The sequence below is a fragment of the Dermacentor albipictus genome, chromosome 1 (genome assembly GCF_038994185.2).
Source record: "Dermacentor albipictus isolate Rhodes 1998 colony chromosome 1, USDA_Dalb.pri_finalv2, whole genome shotgun sequence".
Lineage (NCBI taxonomy): Eukaryota > Metazoa > Arthropoda > Arachnida > Ixodida > Ixodidae > Dermacentor > Dermacentor albipictus.
In genome coordinates, this window is record NC_091821.1 from 203,813,414 (window position 1) to 203,832,274 (window position 18,861).

Here is an 18,861-nt window from a genome sequence, read left to right on the forward strand (position 1 = left end):
GATGCGTCAGTTAATAATCTGAAGGACCTACTCTAACAACTCAGTACATTTGTACAAAATCGTCAAAATCATTTCAGGGTCCCCTTGTACTTGAGCTTCTTTCAAGTGTCTGTTTCATTTCTTTGCACCGATAGAATGCAATGATTGTGCCCTTCCCAACGACTGTAATAAGCTCCCAGTCGGGATTTGTTAATGCCTGCCGTATGCACTCTAACTTATTCTTATTCTGTAAATTTCCGTCTCATTACCACTGTTCTTTCTCAGTAATTGACCTAGATAAACGTACTAATGCAGAGACTCTAGATGCTGCCTGGCAATCCTGAATTCTTATTCCCTTGCCAGGCTGTTGAACATCATCTTTGTCTCCTTTATATTAATCTTCAACCTCACTCTTGCACTTTCTCTGTTAAGGTCCTCAATTATTTCTTGTAATTCATCCAAAGTGTTGCCAATTAGGACACTCTCATGTGCAAACCGAAGGTTTTTAAGATATTTGCCATTGATCTTTGCTGCTAAGCCTTCCTAGTTTAATAGCTTGAATACTTGTTCTAACTCATCTAATAACTTCTAATTACTCATCGGTTAGAAGTTCTGATGTTTCTAATGCGTTGTCTGCATCTAGAAACTCTTCGAGTCCTGAAGCATCCTCGTCAACTGCAGACCAAAGTTTAGGCATCACTTTGTCAGTGGGAGCTTCGCAGGCTTCATATAAGTCGATGGTACATTGAACAAAGCATGCTTTCCAAAAGCTGTTTTGCACCATTGAAGCACTTACTTCGAACCACACACCAAAAATAAACTGCACTACCATCAATAGACTGATCTTCGAGTCCGATTGCTCCCTGCTTATCCACATGGCCATTTCCATCAAGGTTTTCATGCAGTGATGATACATGACCGTAAAATTCGCTGCATCCATGGGTTCCAAGCCTACTGTCCTGTTTGGTGGCAGGAAAAAACATTGACACTTGAGAGCTTATGCATGGAGTGGTGGGCACTACAACTATCTATGATGAGCGCCACCTTCTTCCTCTTGTATTGCTCAACACGTTGATCGAGCTCCAAGAGCCACTCGCAAAATGTTCTTGTGTGATCCGTGCCTTGTGGTTGTCACGGTAGCGTACCGGTATCCTGCCAGCACCGTGGAAGCAGTGGTGATATTTTTATTTTGCGGTGATAAATGCCGGACACTTGTCGCTCCTCATCCATGTTGATGCACAAAAATGCAATGAGGCGCAGCTCTCTGTTTTTGCCACCCTTACATGCGCCTCCTTTGAGTGCATGCTTCTTGGACAGCAACATCGGTCTGCTTTCTTCACCATTATCTACGTTGAGTTCAGTGTTATTGAAGAGGATGTGGAGCAGCGTAGCTCCCTCGCCGATGATTGCTTTGTAAACAGTTCCGTGCATCTCTTTGAAGCGGTGAACCCAGCCGCCACCCGACTGGAAGTCCATATTCTTGATGAGTAGGGCAAACTGCTTCGCCTTTACGGCCAAAATTGGCCCAGTGATGGGCAAGTTCATGGAACGGGCACCGAGAAACCACTCTTAGAGGGCCTCTTTCTCTTCCATATAGACACCTTGTCGAGCACGTTTTCGCCTGTTGTCTACCGGCAATTTTCTTTGTTGAACTTCTCTGCTGAACAGAAGATTGTCGACACTGTCGGTTGTAATAGCCCGTACTTCACGAAGTCACACACTTTTTATAGTCTTTGTTGTCGTTGACGTTGACAATTCAGCACTTCGTTTCCAAATCTGGCAGCACGCTTTGTTTTCACTAGAAACGTCGTGCATTTCTCATCAGTGGGCGGGTCAGCGATCTTCCATTTGAGTCAAACAAGGCAGAGAAACCATGTGGCCAGGAACAACTTCGACGCAGCCTGCAAAGACAAGCATGAGCTACTTAATCTGTTGGCAGAACTGCGCAGATTGAGAGGCCTATGAGCAATCTGGGAGCAGCGCAATTAGCACGGGCGATTCGTGTTTCAGAGGGTGGCATGGCATAGAGCTATATGCGCAGCCAATTCGAGTTCGGAGGAGTAAAAATTCCGACAGGAGAGAGGCGCACACAGCTGGTGATGCGAAGAAGGCTGGCACACGGGTTCGTTTGAATGAGTGTGCGGCGACCTTTGTGGCAGTGGGAGAGGGTGCGGTGGCTTGAATTTCTTTGTTTTCAAGGATTTCAGATTCCATGACCTTTCGGCACGCACACCCAGCAGCCAGGCTTCGTTATAAATGATAATGCAGTAAGGGGGCATTGTAGTAAGTGGGTTATTTAACCATAGAAAACATACAAAAGGTGACAGTGCAGCAGCTTCATTCTTATAACCAATATTTTTGTTAAAACTGGTATTGTTAGAAGTGGATTTGACTGTATTTGGGCATTTGTTTTGAAGGATTGACATTGTAAAAGCAAAAATGGTTACTGTAGACCTCTGCTTTGCAGTTTCCTCGGTAAATTTTTCTTTTCCCCACCCATCCTTTCTTTCTTAGCATGTATTTTCTGCAGACCTATGCAATTCCCATGGTGCGTGAAACTGGCAAGAAGGATGAACTGGTTATTGGATCATCATATGACCCTGAACAATTTAGGGACCTTCTGATGAAGATAAAACCTGACTGCAAAAAGGTATGTCGTAGTAGTGAGGGGCCAGTCTAAGGCAGATGAGTGCTTAACGAGCTGTATTGAAATCTGTAAATTTTCCATGTGATTGAACTCTTCACCTGCCTGTGATAATTTCTTGTGACTGACAGATGGTGAGCTGCACAATTATTTGATCATTTAAATGGCTTTTTGTGTGTATGTGTGCGTGTGCACATGCAGCCAATATGATCTCTCAAGTCAAGTGCAATATGGCACTCTTTCAGAACCCTGCGGGTGAGTAAGGTGTGGCAATGTTGCATGGCAGACTGACTTGACGGGCCATTTTGTGTCTGTGATGCATACCTACAGACTTAATTTTTCTGCACAGATTAGTGTGATGCATGTTATTGGAAACTTCCTCAGCACCTTAAATGTTTTCTTCCACCGTAAGCACATTAAGACTCTTCAGCTAATAAGCTACCTTGCCAAAATTGAGAAAACAAATATTTAGACTGCATAAACGCAGGCATCTTTATTGAATGCCTGAAATTATTCAGCAAAGGTTAGTTTTTGGATGTATTAGCTCAATTAGTGCTTCTCCAAAGCAACTATGAATCTCCTGCTGCAAATCTTATTCTGCTCACTTTACTGCCACTTGTATCTGGCATTCTCTCAGCGGAATATCAGTAATGCATTGTTATCCCTCATAGTTAAGGTCCTTCATATTGCAGTTAATTTTTTTTTTATCATAGGGTAATAATGGTGCGAAACAAGTCTTGACAGTAGAAGGACGGTAAAGGTGGAGTTTATTGCCTGGGGAACATTAGCAGCGCGTCCATACCGGCTCTTGAAATCGCTCTGAGAAGTGCATGAACACGAGCATGCTCCTTGCGTTGAACGTGCTAGACCCCATCGTTATCTTCTTCTTTTAATATATAACACCCTCTGGGCCCTGTGGTGGCGAGTTCTAACGCATATGGTTTCTGCACAGGTTGGACCAGCTGTTAGTCGCTAGGTATTTTTACTTTACATGCACGATCTTTACTTTCAATGTAATAACTCACTTCAGCTGTTTTCCCAAAACATTCTGGCAGTGTTGTTGTCGTAAATAATCATGTCGCCTTTATTTATGCTTTAAATTTTTGATGCTCCGGCGAAGACAAAGCCTACCATGCCACTCTTTGTAAAGTGTTATTACCAAAGTTCTGTCACCCGCATCATTTGAGGTTTTTTTTTTAGTTGCCTCTACCTTCTCATTTTAATTTTATTGTGGCTGAAAGCTTACTGCTTCATTGTTTGCATAGCCGTGCACAGCTTTGAATTCATAGTTTCGCTTAATTTCTGCAAATCCTGCTATAGGACAAGCGCATTAGAAACACCAGCGGTGATTAACTCGTTCAAGTGTTCTTTCTTCAGTATCTTTTTTATATATATATTCTAAACAACATGCACAATATATTTAAATATATATGCAGGACAAAGTTTGTTATATTTTTTGGGGTGGTAGGCCAGCTAACAATTATTTGTAAAGGTATGGATAGCTTATCCCTAGAGAATATGTATGTTACGATATGTTTCATTGGAAAGATGAAGCAGTATTAGTGATAAGGAAGTATTAGACAATTACACAAAGGAAGATAACGCCACGGAGCAACGTCAGTATTAAAGGTAATCTAATGTATATAATATCCTAAGCCAACAAAGACACCAAGGACAACACAGGAGAAATTATGAATTAATGGAATTGAAAGTGGATGAAAAAAGCTGCTTGCCGTAGGTGGGGAACGATCCCACGTCTTCGCATTACGCGTGCGGTGCTGCACCAATTGAGCTACTGCGGCACTGCCTTCCCATCCACTTTCTGAGGTATTTGTGTTACTACTAGAACTAACCTTGGAAGTGTTAGCCAGCACCACCACTCGCAAACCTTGGCAGCGGATGTGGAACATCCTTTCTTCTACAGGCGTCACGAGTATGCAATTTTTTGGGGGTGAAGACAACTGTTCAATAAACCCACACGTGCTACCTGAAGGCATCAATGTTGCTGGATTCGAGACCTTCGTCATGTAATGAATGAGAAAGGGGGTTAATCTAGGGGCCCGATTTTTATGCTCTACAATTCGTATACAATGCTCTACAATTGGTAGAGCATCGCACACGAAATGCAAAGGTTGTGGGTTTGGTTCCCACCTGCGGCAAGTTTTTTCATCCACTTCAATTTCCATTAATTTATCGTTTCTTTATATCGTAATAATGATCGCACTTTTTTTTGTCAAAAAAATTGACGCAAATTTAGGGGTGCGATCATTACGCGGGTTAAAGTTGCCGCGAAAAAAAATTTTTTTTTCATTCTGCGTTTGCTGCGGGGCGCGTCTGCTGCAGGTGCGGGACACCACAACAAAAATGGTGGCCGGCGGAGCAAGCCAAACGCGCCGAACGTTATTTTTTATTTTATTTTATTTTATTTTATTATTATTTTATTTTTTGGCTTCTCGTGAGTACATTACGTACATTGAAACAGTTTTTTCCGTATCAGTGATGAAAAATATCATTAATATCGGCAAGTTTGCAGCAATAATGTAGCCATGTCCACATTGAGGGGACAGAAACAGATGGGCGCGCTTAGCTGCCAGTGACAGAAGCGCATGGCCGGCGTGCAGCGGAAACTGCGGCATCCGTCTTCACTACTATCCAAACACGGCACATTTCCGCTAAGGGTGGGCGAATATCTTAGCTGTGTTACAAGCGTCGGCGTATGACTCGGGTACACTTTTAACTTATCAGTGTAAACGTGGCTACTATCATTGCTGCGCGCGATTTGTTGCCTGCTCACGAGTGCAGGTGAAAAGAATCGAAAGGCGCCTTTTTTGTTTTTGTTGACCACAAGCATTATAAAGCCTACCCATAATAATGGCAAGTTTGGTTGTACCTCTTTTTGTCATGGAAGTGCGGAAAGTGATGAAAGTAATGAAATGAGGCATCTGCATAAGAATGTTTGGTGCGTCCAGACCGCTTGGCTTGTCTTGAGGAGTCGTTCGCGTAGCATTCGACAGATGGTAAGCGCGATCATTTTGGCTAGATTTGGCACATGACATATCGCTGCTGCAAGTTAGGGGTGCGATCATTATGCGAGTAAATACGGTATATCATAATAAGCCAACAAAGACACCAGGGACAACACATGAGAAATTACTTGTACTTACTGATTGAAATAAAGAAATTAAAAATTATTAGAATATTAGAATTGCGATGCTCTACCAATTGAGCTACCGCGGCGCCACCTTCCCATCCACTTTCTGGGCTATGTGTGTTACTGGGTTAGTAGTGTGGCGATCGTGCTGAATCCCTAAAAGGGTATGGTAACAACTTGTTGATGCGAAAAGGGTGTTGGCTTTTACTGTCACAGTAGTTGACTCGAGAAATCCAGAACATTTTCTAATAAAAGAACTGGTTCAGTGTAATATGGCCTCACATCAGCGAGAAACATTAATGTGGGAAGCCTTTGAAGAACCTTCTCTGTGGCCTAATGCTGCATTAAAAGTTGCAGGGTCCATGCAATGATATCGTGACAGTACGTAAACATAGCAAGACGGCGAGCTGATGCTCTATATGTTTTTTGTACTTCAGCGTTTAAATACAAAACTCGTTTTATACATATATGGCAGCGTAATGCGTAACAGACTATGATGGTGCATAGACATGCTTTGTTTACAGACATCTGTGCTTTGGTGCAACTTTTCATTGAAGCCATATGAAAAAAAAAAGCAACACAATAAGAGTTACCCCATGTTCTTATAGCGTGCATCCCATCTCAATATGCAAGTCACCGCATACCTTGTCAGTCAGTACTGGTCGAGTGGTTAAATTAAAACAGGTGAAATGCTGGTCCTGCTTCTGCACCTATCATGGGCCAGGCCTTGCAAAAAGCAGGTGACTGAGCACTGTCCCTCCGGATTTTCATAATGTGTTACTGTGGCCACTTTTCAAGAAGGTCCATTCAGCCCCTACTTGTGTGGGTGTGCCGCAGTTACTAAAACCTTAAAAACAAGAAATTCGTTAGGCGGTGCTACTGCTTCCCTAAGCGTGAAGGTTTATAAGTTTTATCATTTAGTGGCTGATGCTTCGTTTGCCCGTTAAGCCATCCATTCCTGCTCGTTTTTGCGCATTGACACAGCTCTGTCCCACCAAGGCCAAGAAAGAGTCTTTAGGATCTTTCTTGATATTGAAAATGATTTGAATTCATTCGTTTTATTTGCCATTTGTTAACCCTTTTAGCATCACCAACTTACCAGTACGTTTTCTGTTCGCATTTGGCCAGTCATGTACCTTTAGTCAGATAGGAATGTGAGGACCATACCAGGAGAGCATTTGCCATTATCCGTGTCTTTTCATTTCTGCGCAACTAAAAATAGACTGTTGTGTTCATTTTATAATATCCTAGAAAAAAACGCTGGCAGTGAGCCACCTCTGAAAAAACACGATGCTGAAAGGGTTACTTCAGCCTTTCGTCTTGAGCAGTTGTTTTCTTTGTGCAAGTTGTGTCATTAGGTGTGCAATATTATGAAGTTCAAAATTCCATCTGATAGCCCCAATGTAGCTCTAGTAGGTGAAATCCCATGCGTAGAAAGAATATTAGTTTGCAATGCTTCCATCTCATAATCTGCCATAAGTAAAGTCAGTGTACTTAGCAAAGTAATGTGAACGGCGTGCACCCTGCATTCTTCCTTACTGTCTACAACATTTTCCTTATTGGGGTACGTCATCTATCCTGAATACTTTCTTCTCCCTTTGCGTAATGTACTGCGGTGGGATGTTTTGCACATCTTTGAAACATTACAGGGAAAGCAAGAGGATGCGGAGGAATTCTTAAGCTTCATGCTGAACGGCCTACATGATGAAATGGTGTCATCAATGCGTTCTGTGAGCAATGGTCTCAATGGACAGTGCAATGGAGAGGCTCAGCTGCCAATTGAGCATGTCGACGATGACAACGATGATGAAGGTGCTTGGAAGACTGTCACCCATCGCAATCGACACCAAGTAACACGTTCAGTAAGTATTTCGAGTTATCATTGCGGAAGTGCATCGTTCCTGTTTTTGTTGTGTTGTTGAGATCGAGGTGCCTTACCGCGCCCCTTCTCCCGGCTCACCTGTTGTGCTTAGCTTGATCTCCAGGAACCACCGCCACAATAGCAACATGACGGACACAGCGGACACAGCTAGCCTGCCATAGCTTATTTTCAGCACAAACCGCACTTTTCCCTCACTGAGTCCAGTCACCGCGCAAACATACGTCATTGGGATGCGCTCTGATCTTGCTTCTTTGGGGCAGACTAGGGCGCCCTCTCTACCCGAGCTATCTTCCGCCAAGTGCTTTATTGCGAACGCATATGCCCGCATGCCCGCGATGAGTGTGTTGCATGCATGTTAATTGGGACCTTTGCTTCGGCGACTTCTTGTTCTCATGCTTGGCTGAACACTATCCTGTTAGCCCTACCGCTGCAGATGCATGTGCTCAAACGGTCTTGCACTGAGCCTTTGCATGCAAGATTGATTATAGGCGACTTTAGCCTTTTTCTCACCCATTTTGCACTGATCATAAAATTTCTATCATGTACAGCAGTGAACAAAAAAAGATATTGTGGTTTCATGTAAAAAATTCATTACCCATATTTCTAAGCCACTATAGTTGCTATATATGTTAACAGGAAGTGAAAAACAAGGGCTGTATATTTTTTTTAATCACCGCCATTATAAAGATCAAGCAGGATGTGTGCTGTTCTAGCCAAAGGGAGAGAAATGACATCATTTTGTTTATTGGTGGTACCATAAGCTATGCTTTCCACTTTGTTCATTTCATGTTACTTATGCCTTGGTTTTGGAGTTAGTGTGCCAGTGGATGTGCATGCATCCCTTTTAGCTTTTTAGTTTCTGTGATCTCTGGTTATATATTAAACCTTTAGTAGCATGCCAAGGGTATCGCTTAGCTAACCTCTGCAGTTAAAATACTCTCACCAGTGCATACATATTTTCACATACTGCTTGATGTATACAGTTTCCTTGTGATACATTTGGAATATGCTAGTTGTGTGCATGATGGGTGGGCCATGTGGTGTGATTAATTAAATGTGGCAGTGTGTTCAAGAGACTTGCGCTTGGTTAGCAGCCTTACATAATGCAGCACCAACTTTCTGAGCAGTTTATTTAGCTCAGCGAGGCTAAAATGCAAAAAAAAGAAAAAAATCATACTTTTAATGCACTGCTCTTGGTGCACTTTGGTAAACTGAACCAAACACCAGGACTAAGATTTGCATAGTTCTGAAAACTATGAAAATGGCCATAACTTTTCCTGGTTTGTGCCTTGAAAAACAATTTTTTCTGGCCGCTCTGTGTTTGCTGTTTGTCATCAGCATGGTAGCAGCACCTCTGGCGCCTACGTCTTGCAGAGCTGTCTGTAAGCAAAATGTGCTGAACTTGCAAGGGGAGACGCAGGTGAAAAAGTTGCAGATTTCTGAAAAACCTCACATTTTTTTTTGTTTTCAGCTGCATTGTCATTCTTGGACGCAGCTTTTATTTCTGGGAATGTCACACTGACATTTGTGCGAGAAATCGTCTGAAACTGTGACTAATTGAGCGGTGGTACTGTGAAAATCACCATAAGTCTGTGAAAGTCCGTGCCATTTGCGTCCTTACGCAGCCGAGCAGTGCCGTCCACTATGTCCTGCAAGGTGCACGAGCCGTAAGTCTCGTATCTTTGCACTGAACAAAAACAAGAAAATGGACGTACCTGTTGAGCATTTTGAATTGCACGCCACGCACAATGAAGCTGAACCACAATGGCCACGCAGGCCCACTAGCAGTAGTGATCCATCATATTCCCAAGTTTTCAACGCATTGTCCTGTGATGGCCAGCATGGGAAGCATGATTTCAACATATGGAGGTGTAGAATTCAATGCTAGTATAGAGAAATCTAGTGCGAGACACTTAAAAAAAAAATGCATCTGTTAGGCTAGGCCGAATGCATATATTGATCACCGTGGAAGTGATTGTGAGATCGACACTGCTGTGGAATTCATCAGTGTGGTGTCGCGGCCTATGGGCCGACAAAGAAGAGAGCGAACCAGCCATAACCCAACAAATGGTCCTGCTTTAATTTTTGATGCCCAGATATATACATGGGGACAACAGTGCCGCAGTTGTTCACAGGGTTTGAAGACGGGGTACCGAAACAAGAACTAACGACACAACATATACCCCCCTTAAAACTTTCAGTGGTTTAGTAAGCTGTTAGTGGGTTTGTACTGCAAGGTGCTTTGTGCTTTAACTCGCGCTCATAAGTGAAATACAAGGTAATGAAAAACAGTGACCGGTCAACAACAAAGGAACATCATTTAACGCGAGTACACTTAGCAGCAACTACAATTTCTATATGCAGTACCCATCAAAACTCCGTTCTCTCACTACCAAAAAAAAAAAATTATCTCTACAAAATGTTCAAAAGATAGACTGTACGAGAACAAAAAAAAAAACTGAAAGTTGTCACACATCATCGCCGTAACATTTCAGAGGTTGTCTTGCCCGTGATGGTTGGACGTGAACAGGAGCCGGACCTGGTTGCGGTTAGGGGGGTCCAAGTCGGGAATAGCCTGGTCGGCCACAACAGCAGCAATAGGCGCACCTGCTTGTGGCTCAGGCGTGTCTGTGTCAAAAGCAGCACTTGTGGCCACAGGAGCAGGCGGAGACGCAGCTGCCACTTGAGATGCCTCACAAGCAGCTGGTAGCCCAGGGGCCCCCAGAGGCAGGAACCTCGGTGTGCTACCCTCTTGCGCATTCCACGTCTCCTGTGGACCCAGAGTGCGAGAACCCGAAGGGACTTCGGCAAGCTTTGATGCATTCCAGGTCCTGCCATTATCGAGGCGTAAAGAGGACTGTGCGCGCTGCTCCATCACCTTGCGGGGACTGCCAAACAAGGAGTCTCCCTTGAAGGTGATGGAGTGTTTCTTCACCCGGATGAAGTCACCAACTGCGATGTTAGTCTTCTTTGCAGCTCACCGAAAATCTGTCTGCTTCTTGGTGCTCTCTTGCTTGTGCTTCACCCGATGACGCAGCTGATGGAGCTCGGTAGCTAGGTGCTTGAAGAAGGAAGACGGCAGGTGCCCGATGACGTCCAGGCGTGTTTTCGGCAGCCTTTTATGCAGCAACAAAGCCGGGGCGACTCCCATGGTCGCATGTGGTGTGCACTGGTAGATGCCAAGGTATTTGTAACAGCTGGGCGGAGTGGTCGATGTCCACCAAAGCTGTCTGCACAAAGTTCTTGAAAATGCGGTGGAATCGTTCTAAAGCTCCATTTGCCTTGGGGTAGTACACCGATGAGTGCAAGAGGCGAATGGCACGATCCTTCAGGAACTGGTTGAATTCTCGGAAACAAAACTGTGGCCCGTTGTCGCACACAATCTCATCGGGCTAGCCCTGTCTGGAAAATACTGTGAGCAGAAAAATTTTCACTGTACACGCCGACACCTCGCTGCGAAATTGTATTTCAGGCCACATGAAAAAGTAGTTTACGATGGGACCGATGTTGTCGATGGCGACCTTCTGCCATGGACGCTCTGGCAGGGCTACATGTTGCAGCAGTTCCTGCAGTCTTGGCACTCTTATCCGCAGCCTGGCAGACTGTGCAGTTGTGGATGGCAATTGCCACTTACTTGTCCATGCCATGCCACCAAAACTGCTCTCATAGTCACGTTTTGGTGCGAACTATCCCAGGGTGGGCTTCGTGCATAGTGGAAATGATCTGTGTGGTAAGGGAAGGAGGAAGTATGAGCCGTTCCCCACGCAAAATCAGCTCGTTGACCACAGACACGTTCTTCATGCTCAGCAGAGAATGGCTGAAGTTCACCCAGGATGGACTTGTGGGGAGGCCAAGAAGATGCGACATAAGCCTTGACTTGCTCCAAGGTAGCATCTTCACATAGGGACTGCTGGAACTGTTCTTTGGTGAAGCAGAGTGGAGCAATAAGAGACTCTCTTCGTTGAACGAAGCTTCGTCCTGCGAAACACACTGGAAGGCGGAACAGTGCATCTGCAACTTGATTCTCTGACCCCTTTCGCTATTCCACTGTATAGTAGCGCAGAAGACACTCTGACCAGCGTGCGATGCGTAGGGGGCATCTTCCCGAGCCTTGAGACACAAGGGAGACCAAGGCTTGGTGGTCCGAAGTGTGAAGCGCCGTCCCCAAAGGTTTGTGTGCTAACGCTCGTGGGCCCAGATGCACACGAGTGCTTCTCATTCAGCAACTGCGTACTTCGTCTCCGATGGGGTCTTCCTTTCTGCTAGGGAGAGTGTGCGAGATGCAAAGGCGACTGTGCGTAGCTGGCACCCACCCATTTGTTGAACGGTACTAAGGCCGCAGTCAAGAAGCATATGTGGAGACATCCACTGGAAGATTGGGATGAAACATCTGAAGTGCTTCGGTGGATGACAACAGCAACTTGACCTTTCGAAAACTAGCATCGACGGCATCACTCCAGGTAAAGGGTTGATTTTAGCAGAGCAAGCGCACATTGGACGCACGACACCAGCAAGGCAGTGAACAAACTTGGCATAGTACTCGACTAGGCCGAGAAACAAACCCAAACCAGAGGCGTCAGTGGGAACAGGAAATTTCAGGATAAAATGTACTTTCTCTGGCAGCGGCGAGATCACTTGCGCAGTGACCCCGTGGCCCACGAAAGACAATTCTTCGACTCAAAGGGTGGACTTGTGATTGAGCTGGAGTCCAGCTGCCTTGATGCGGCGCAGAACAGCGGCCAAGTTCATTAGGTGCTTTTGTTCGGTATTGCCAAACACAGTGATATTGTCAATGTAGAACAGAACGCCGGAGCACCCTTAAGAATCTGCGACATCAACTACTGGAAGGTTGCGGGGGCAGACGCCAGCCCAAAGCATACCTGCTTGAAACTGCATACCTGCTTGACTGCATTTTTGAGTCACGAATGCAGTCAAGTCTCTACTCTCGGGATGCAGCAGAACCTTGTCGTAGGCGGATGCAAGATCTAGCTTGGAGAAGGTAGTGGCACCGATGAGGCTACTCAGGGGCTCTTCAGTGTGAGGATGCGGGAAACTGTCGGCAAAGGCTGCTCTGTTAGGTTCCCAGAGGTCAACACAGTCTGATGCTGCTGTCCTTCCTTACCACAATGATGGGGGACACCCATTATATGGCAATAATGCACTCGATGACATCCAGTTCTTCCAACTGACGGAGCTCTTCCGAAACATGAGGTTGGGGTGTCAGCGGTAGGCGCTGACGTTTCGATGGCACGGGAGGCACCGCGAGTCAGGTCTTGACCCGATGGACGAAACCCTTAGCGAGACCAAGGCTTGGGGCAAAGAGGGAACCAAACTCGCTAGACAGGGTCTTCGGGAGAGGGTTGGGTGGTGAGACTTGGCGCGGGCCTTAGAGCTGGGCCGCATCAAGTGTCGCTGGCATGGTCAACTTATCGAAGCAATGCAGAGACGTCCCTTCAGTCATCATCATCATCAGCCTGGTTACGCCGCCCACTGCAGGGCAAAGACCTCTCCCATATTTCTCCAACAGTCCCTTCAGTGTGCAGGTCCAAAGCCTTGATGGCATCAATTACGAGGATGGGTGCGCCTTTCGGATTAATGTAGAATTGGAGGTAGATCATGCGTCCCCTGAATGTGACTTACATGAAGAAGCAACCTCATACAGAAATGGGGCACTTAGGGTAATCAAGAAGCTTCACTCGCAGTCTGAAAAGATGTGACTCGTCAACAAAATACTGCTGAAAGAGGTTCTTTTCCAGGATGGAAACAGATGATTCAGCGTCGACAAAAAACTTCAAGGACTTGACGGCGACGAAAACGTCAACGAAAATGCCGGTTCGAGCAGGACCTAGTATGGTAAAAATGCTTAAACATTCAGCATCATCGGACGAGTCCTGGCAGTCAACCTCATGGACAGCAACGGTGGAATGACAGTGTTGCTTGTTAAAAACTGAACGGAAGTGCCCAAGGCGACTGTAGTGAAAACAGCACTGACCTTGTGCTGGACAGGACTATGATGAAGAGCGGTGCTGGCGGGAACCGCAACGAAAACAGTGCAGTGACGCTTTGTTCGAGTCGCGAGAGCACTCGGGGGAAGTAGGCCGACAGGGAGACGAGCGCGGCCGTGTTGTATCCCCTGAACGCCGAGCGCCTGATGAAGTTACCTGCTGAACGTGCTCAGGTGCAAGCTCGCAAACTTGCTGAGCGGCCTGCTCCAGTTGCTATGCCAGAAGCATGACACACAAAAAAGGAGAGCGATGAACCTTCTAGAAGCAACCATTCACGAAGGAGTTGTGACGTGATGCCTTCTAAGAACTGGCCGCGAAGGGAGTCGTCAATGGCGCCAAAAGAACACGAAGCAGCAAGCTCATAAAACAGTGACATACTCTTGTATGTCCTTGCCTGGTTGCTGGGTTTGGCAGCGAAAGCGATTCCACAGTGATATTGCTTGCCGAGGCAAAATTCTGTGTTAATGCAGCGACGGCTTGGTCATATGATAATGGGGCAGTGGGTGACCTTTTGGCCTCATTGGAAGCTGTCGCTGTAGAAGCTGGCAGGTCGAGTTCAGAGACATGGGATGGCAGAGCAAAGAAAACACTGACCTTCAATTCCACGGCTGTGTAACAGGAGGGCTTTGTGTTGTATAGGCGGGAAGTCAGATGCTCTGCATGTCAAAAGGTCTCAAACATGTGAAACCATTGCGGCCACGGAACCGGTGGGCGGCCTTGCACGGGCAATAACGGTGGCAGTAGAACGAGGCCAGAGAAACTCGTGACGTGGCCGGCCTGGTTGCGGGCCTTCAAAAAAAAATGGAACGATCTAGAACCCTCTTCGCGAATGCTGTGTCGTGGCCTACGGTCCAACGAAGAAGAGAGCCAACCAGCCATTACCCAACGAATGATCTTGCTTCATTTTCTGACACCCAATTGCATGGGGACAACAGCACCACAGTCATTCAGTGTTTCCAGACGGGGTATCAAAACCAAAACTAACGGCACAACATTCAGTGCGCCCGAGAGGCTTGAATTCTAAAATGTCCCAAGACCACTCAGTGCCCCTGCTGCTAGCACCGTGCTATGCAAGACCTGCGCATTGATGGCCCTTGTGCCAGGTTCAGCATACTTATCTTCCAATGAGCGAAAACTCTCCATTTGTGAGGCAGCTGAGGGATGCACATGACTTTCGGATTCCTTGAGCTATGTTGCGATAGTGTTGAGAGCCTCAGCCAAGTCTAGTCTCATTCATGCATATGTCGAGGTTAGTACTGGTACTTGTACACCCTGTTTGGCTAGATATCTGCACTTTGCAATCTGCAAAGAGGTAAATAAGCAACACCGCTTTGTGCTCCGTAAAAAATTTAGTGCATATAAAGGTGCCCACAATGCTGGCATATCTTTTGCCACTGTGTATGGCATAACTCTAGAGCTATAGCAGCCACACAAAATCGGAAATATTGAAAATTTTCATGAAAAGTCAAATATTGGCTGAATTTTCAGCCCTCTAGTATAAATAAAAGGTTTTTCAAGGAGCACTTTCCCTTAAACTTAATAATCGAAGTGGTAACGTTTGACGGTGCAAAAACTGGGAATTCCTATTGAGAATTGAGTTGTTACACAGTAGATCCCAATTTACACTTAGTAACTCGGAGGTACTTTTACTCAGAGGTACCTTTAAAATCTGTTTAGTACCTTACCAGAACTTCAGCTTTTGAAAATGGCACAGTATTATATCAATGGAAATAGTTATATGCTAACTTACGCACCATTTTGTATAAAAAGAAGTTGGTTATATTTCCCCCCTCTTGCCCTGCAGGCAGAACTATGTAGCCGTTGTCAGAGGCTTGATTTCTTCCCCCCCCCCTTCCTCTGTAAATGGGTATTGGCAATAAGGCACTCTCCTGATGGCAGTATAAGTGCTGAATCTTTTTGCCGTATTTTTCAGGCGGAGTATTCAAAATCTCCATTAATGGACATATTTGGAGGTGAAATGCGCTCTTCTGTGACAGCCGATGGAGAGACATCAGCTTCGCTTCAGCCATTCTTCACTCTGCAGCTGGACATCCAGGTACATGAGTTACCTTTCATAGTCTCTTCTGTCACCTTTTTAATGCAAAGCACTCTTCTTGGAGTCCAGGCACTTTTTGGTGGGTAAGCCTATTGCCATTTTTGGGAGTTGATCCCAGTGCAGCCTTAAAATTATGTGCCACTGGGTTTTTGTGTGCTTTCAATTTTACGTCTTGACATAACAAACATTCTGTCTTACATATTATGAATATAAACACTACAGCCTATAATTTTTACATAGCTGTTCTCTACGAATGATAAATGCTTCGTATTATGTAGCTGTGAACTACAGTTAGGTCTGCCAAATTATTTTTCATGCGAACCTTGTATTGCCTTACTCGGTAAGTGTTGGTGTTGCTGTACGAAAAAACCCAAGCCGCGTGAAAATAAGAAATTGTCCGGCTGCAGAGTCGAGTCGCCAACTTCTGCATTTGACTACCGCACTAACCGATTCTGCCATTGTCGATTCATCGTACACACCCTTTAAAACGGGGTATTATATGCACGAAGAAGTAGATTCGGTGTAAGGCACGAGCCAACCACAGGCATCCCCTCCCTCCAGAGGAGGGAAAGGGTGTAATCGCATTCGTTCGTATTGTGCTTGCCGTTTCCTGTCAGTTCAGGCCCGGCAGTCTTATGAGGAGGCCATGTTTGGTTCGTTCTGGTGACGAGCAAGCTGTGTTAAAGGAATGGCAGTGGGAGCGGGCCACGCATCATGTGTTCCGCCAATGAACAGGCGGCGTTTAGCGCCGTAGGGAGCTCACTCAAGAAAGGGCTCGTCGACATGCCAACCTCACCGTGAGGGTGGGAACGCGAAGCCGTGGCATTACGACAATGAAGAGCCGCGGATCCTGAGCGCCGCTTGCACCCCTATTCACAGTAGTGGAAGGGCGGTCAGTTTTTTAAGATCACTTTTCGTGCACCGTAAAAAGGTTGAGTTGTAGACAGTTCTCTTTTCTCCTTGCATATGATGTAGTGTACAGGGTGTTTTATTTTAACAGTAACCTTTTAAAAATTGCCTGTAACACTTGGCAGAAATCTACTTATTGAGCTAGGTATACTTGAATTCTACATTACTTGCACTGCGAATAAATATACATAATTGAGTAATTGCCAATAGTCAACTTATGTAGTTCCCCGCGGGGCCGTCTGCGTCAGCAGGCATTTGGTGTGTTGCGACACCACAGACCCGAGCACATGGGGGTTGGCCCCTCTTGTGTCTAACCGTATGCAGCTTAGCTGTGTCCAAGGAGAAGGGCATCTTTGGGGTTGGGCCAACACTGGTTGTTAGTTTTATGGCCCCTCGGCGGAGGCAACGGACCTCTTTTGGCCTCAGTTTTACGTAGACTGCACCCCCAGAATGACCCCACCAGGGGGAAATTGGTAGCCGAGTTTTCTTATCCTCCTCTCCAATACTCGTCTTCCTCTCTCACTTTCATATCATGAGGAGCCAACAAATACTGACACCAAGGACAACATAGGGGAAATTACTTGTGCTTAATAAATGAAATAAAGAAACGGTAAATTAATGGAAATTGAGGGGGGACGCGGGGATCAAATCTTGAAAAACGACCCAAAAATCACTTTTTAGAAAGTTGCAGATATTGAATCTTTGACCCCTTTTCTATAAGTTTTCCAAGTATTTCCGCTGAAAACGACTGCTAAGTACCATAAATAAATATATACATAAGGCAATACAGCGAAAATTTCGTGAAAATCGGTGGAAAAGTCGCTGTTTTCAAGCGTCCCTAGCTCCGGAACGGCAGTACGCGGCGCGGCCATGCTGGTACCGTTGAAAAGCGCGCCTCTTCGCCTTTTGACGCCTCTCTTTCATTTCCTGATAGAGAGAAGAGCAAGCATAAAAAAACAAAAAGTCTGAAGGTCGCCGAGCTGCTTGTCGCGGCCGCCGATTGGCTTGCTCCGTCACATGCGTTGTATGAGCCGCCCCATTGGCCGGTTCCGGAGGCGAGCTGCTGCGGCGTCTGCTTCTCCCGTTTCTTCGCGCGCTGGCTGCTGCCCCTTTGTATACGTGTTGGATATTCGAGGTGCGCCGCCGCTTCATCGCTTTATTCGGATTTGAGTTTTCTATTTTCATTTTGTGGTTTCGAGCATGACTGGGCGGACGTGGACGACGAAATACGCGACCAAGCACCGCTTCGGCAGCCGCAAGCGCAAGCCGCCGAACTTCCGAAGGATAAGTAGTCCTAGCAGAGATGCGTCCGCGCGCGAGCTTGGACTGTCGACGCATTGCCGGGCAGTTCGCAGACTGTTGCATCCTTGAGTTCCAGTGGTGATTATATCGAACTAATAACGGCCTTTTGCGATGCTTCCGGGCCTGCAACGCCCCGCAAATGCTCCGCGACGTACCCCGATTGTGCCACCGCCGTCACCGAGATGAACGACGAAAGTGCGGTCCAAGCGCGTGCGTCTGCCGGCCGTGAAGACGAACCGTGCATCAGCAACGGTCGCACCATACAGTCGCATCTTTAGTCACAAGTAATCTTGTCGGAGGTGTTGAATATGACCGCCGCCACTGTCCGCGCGTCACTTGGTTCTGTGCCGGCAAACGAACGGAAGATGGGGTTTACGGCTGGAGGAGCATGCACGGTGGCGACAGACTCAAGCGAGTCGAGCGGCTAAGAAAGATGCCTTGTGCAAGAAGAGGGCACAAAAAGCACATGAAAGCAAGCATAAAAGATCCAAGAAGCCAAGAGATCAACCTGACACCTGCACCTACAAGGCCGGTGGTTTCTAGTCGAATAAATATGGCCCAGAACTTCGAACGCGTTTTTCTCAAAACTTTTTTCTGCCACCAAGGTCAACTTGCAAAGCCAATATCTCAGCCACCGTTATGAATATTTTTACACCGTTTGTTTTGTTACACTCATAGTGCACCACTGCACACAGTGACATGTTTTGTTTTCAAAATACTTGCTTCGATAATTTGTTATCTTTTGTTTTCACAGTCGAGATTTTCATGCAACTGAAGTAGATGCCAAAGAATGAAAATATAAAAAAATTCTGTTAGGCTAAAAAAATTACAGGAATGTCACTGTGTGGAGAATACATATAGGAGTGTTATCAATGTTTGCTTGAACTCCTAGCATCAATATACAGGTGTGCAGGCATTTTGCAAAAATGAAAG

The 18,861-nt window shown here is 45.8% G+C and overlaps 1 protein-coding gene across 3 annotated transcripts in view; it reads left to right on the plus strand.

The window, feature by feature from the left end:
- Usp10 (ubiquitin specific protease 10) overlaps positions 1–18,861 on the plus strand; it is a 116,627-nt gene that overhangs the window by 71,270 nt on the left and 26,496 nt on the right. For all 3 annotated transcript variants that reach the window (XM_070530765.1, XM_070530763.1, XM_070530764.1), the window contains 3 exons: positions 2,494–2,629; positions 7,424–7,636; positions 15,595–15,717. In XM_070530765.1, coding sequence (XP_070386866.1) covers positions 2,494–2,629; positions 7,424–7,636; positions 15,595–15,717 — 472 coding nt within the window. The remainder of the gene's footprint in view (positions 1–2,493; positions 2,630–7,423; positions 7,637–15,594; positions 15,718–18,861) is intronic.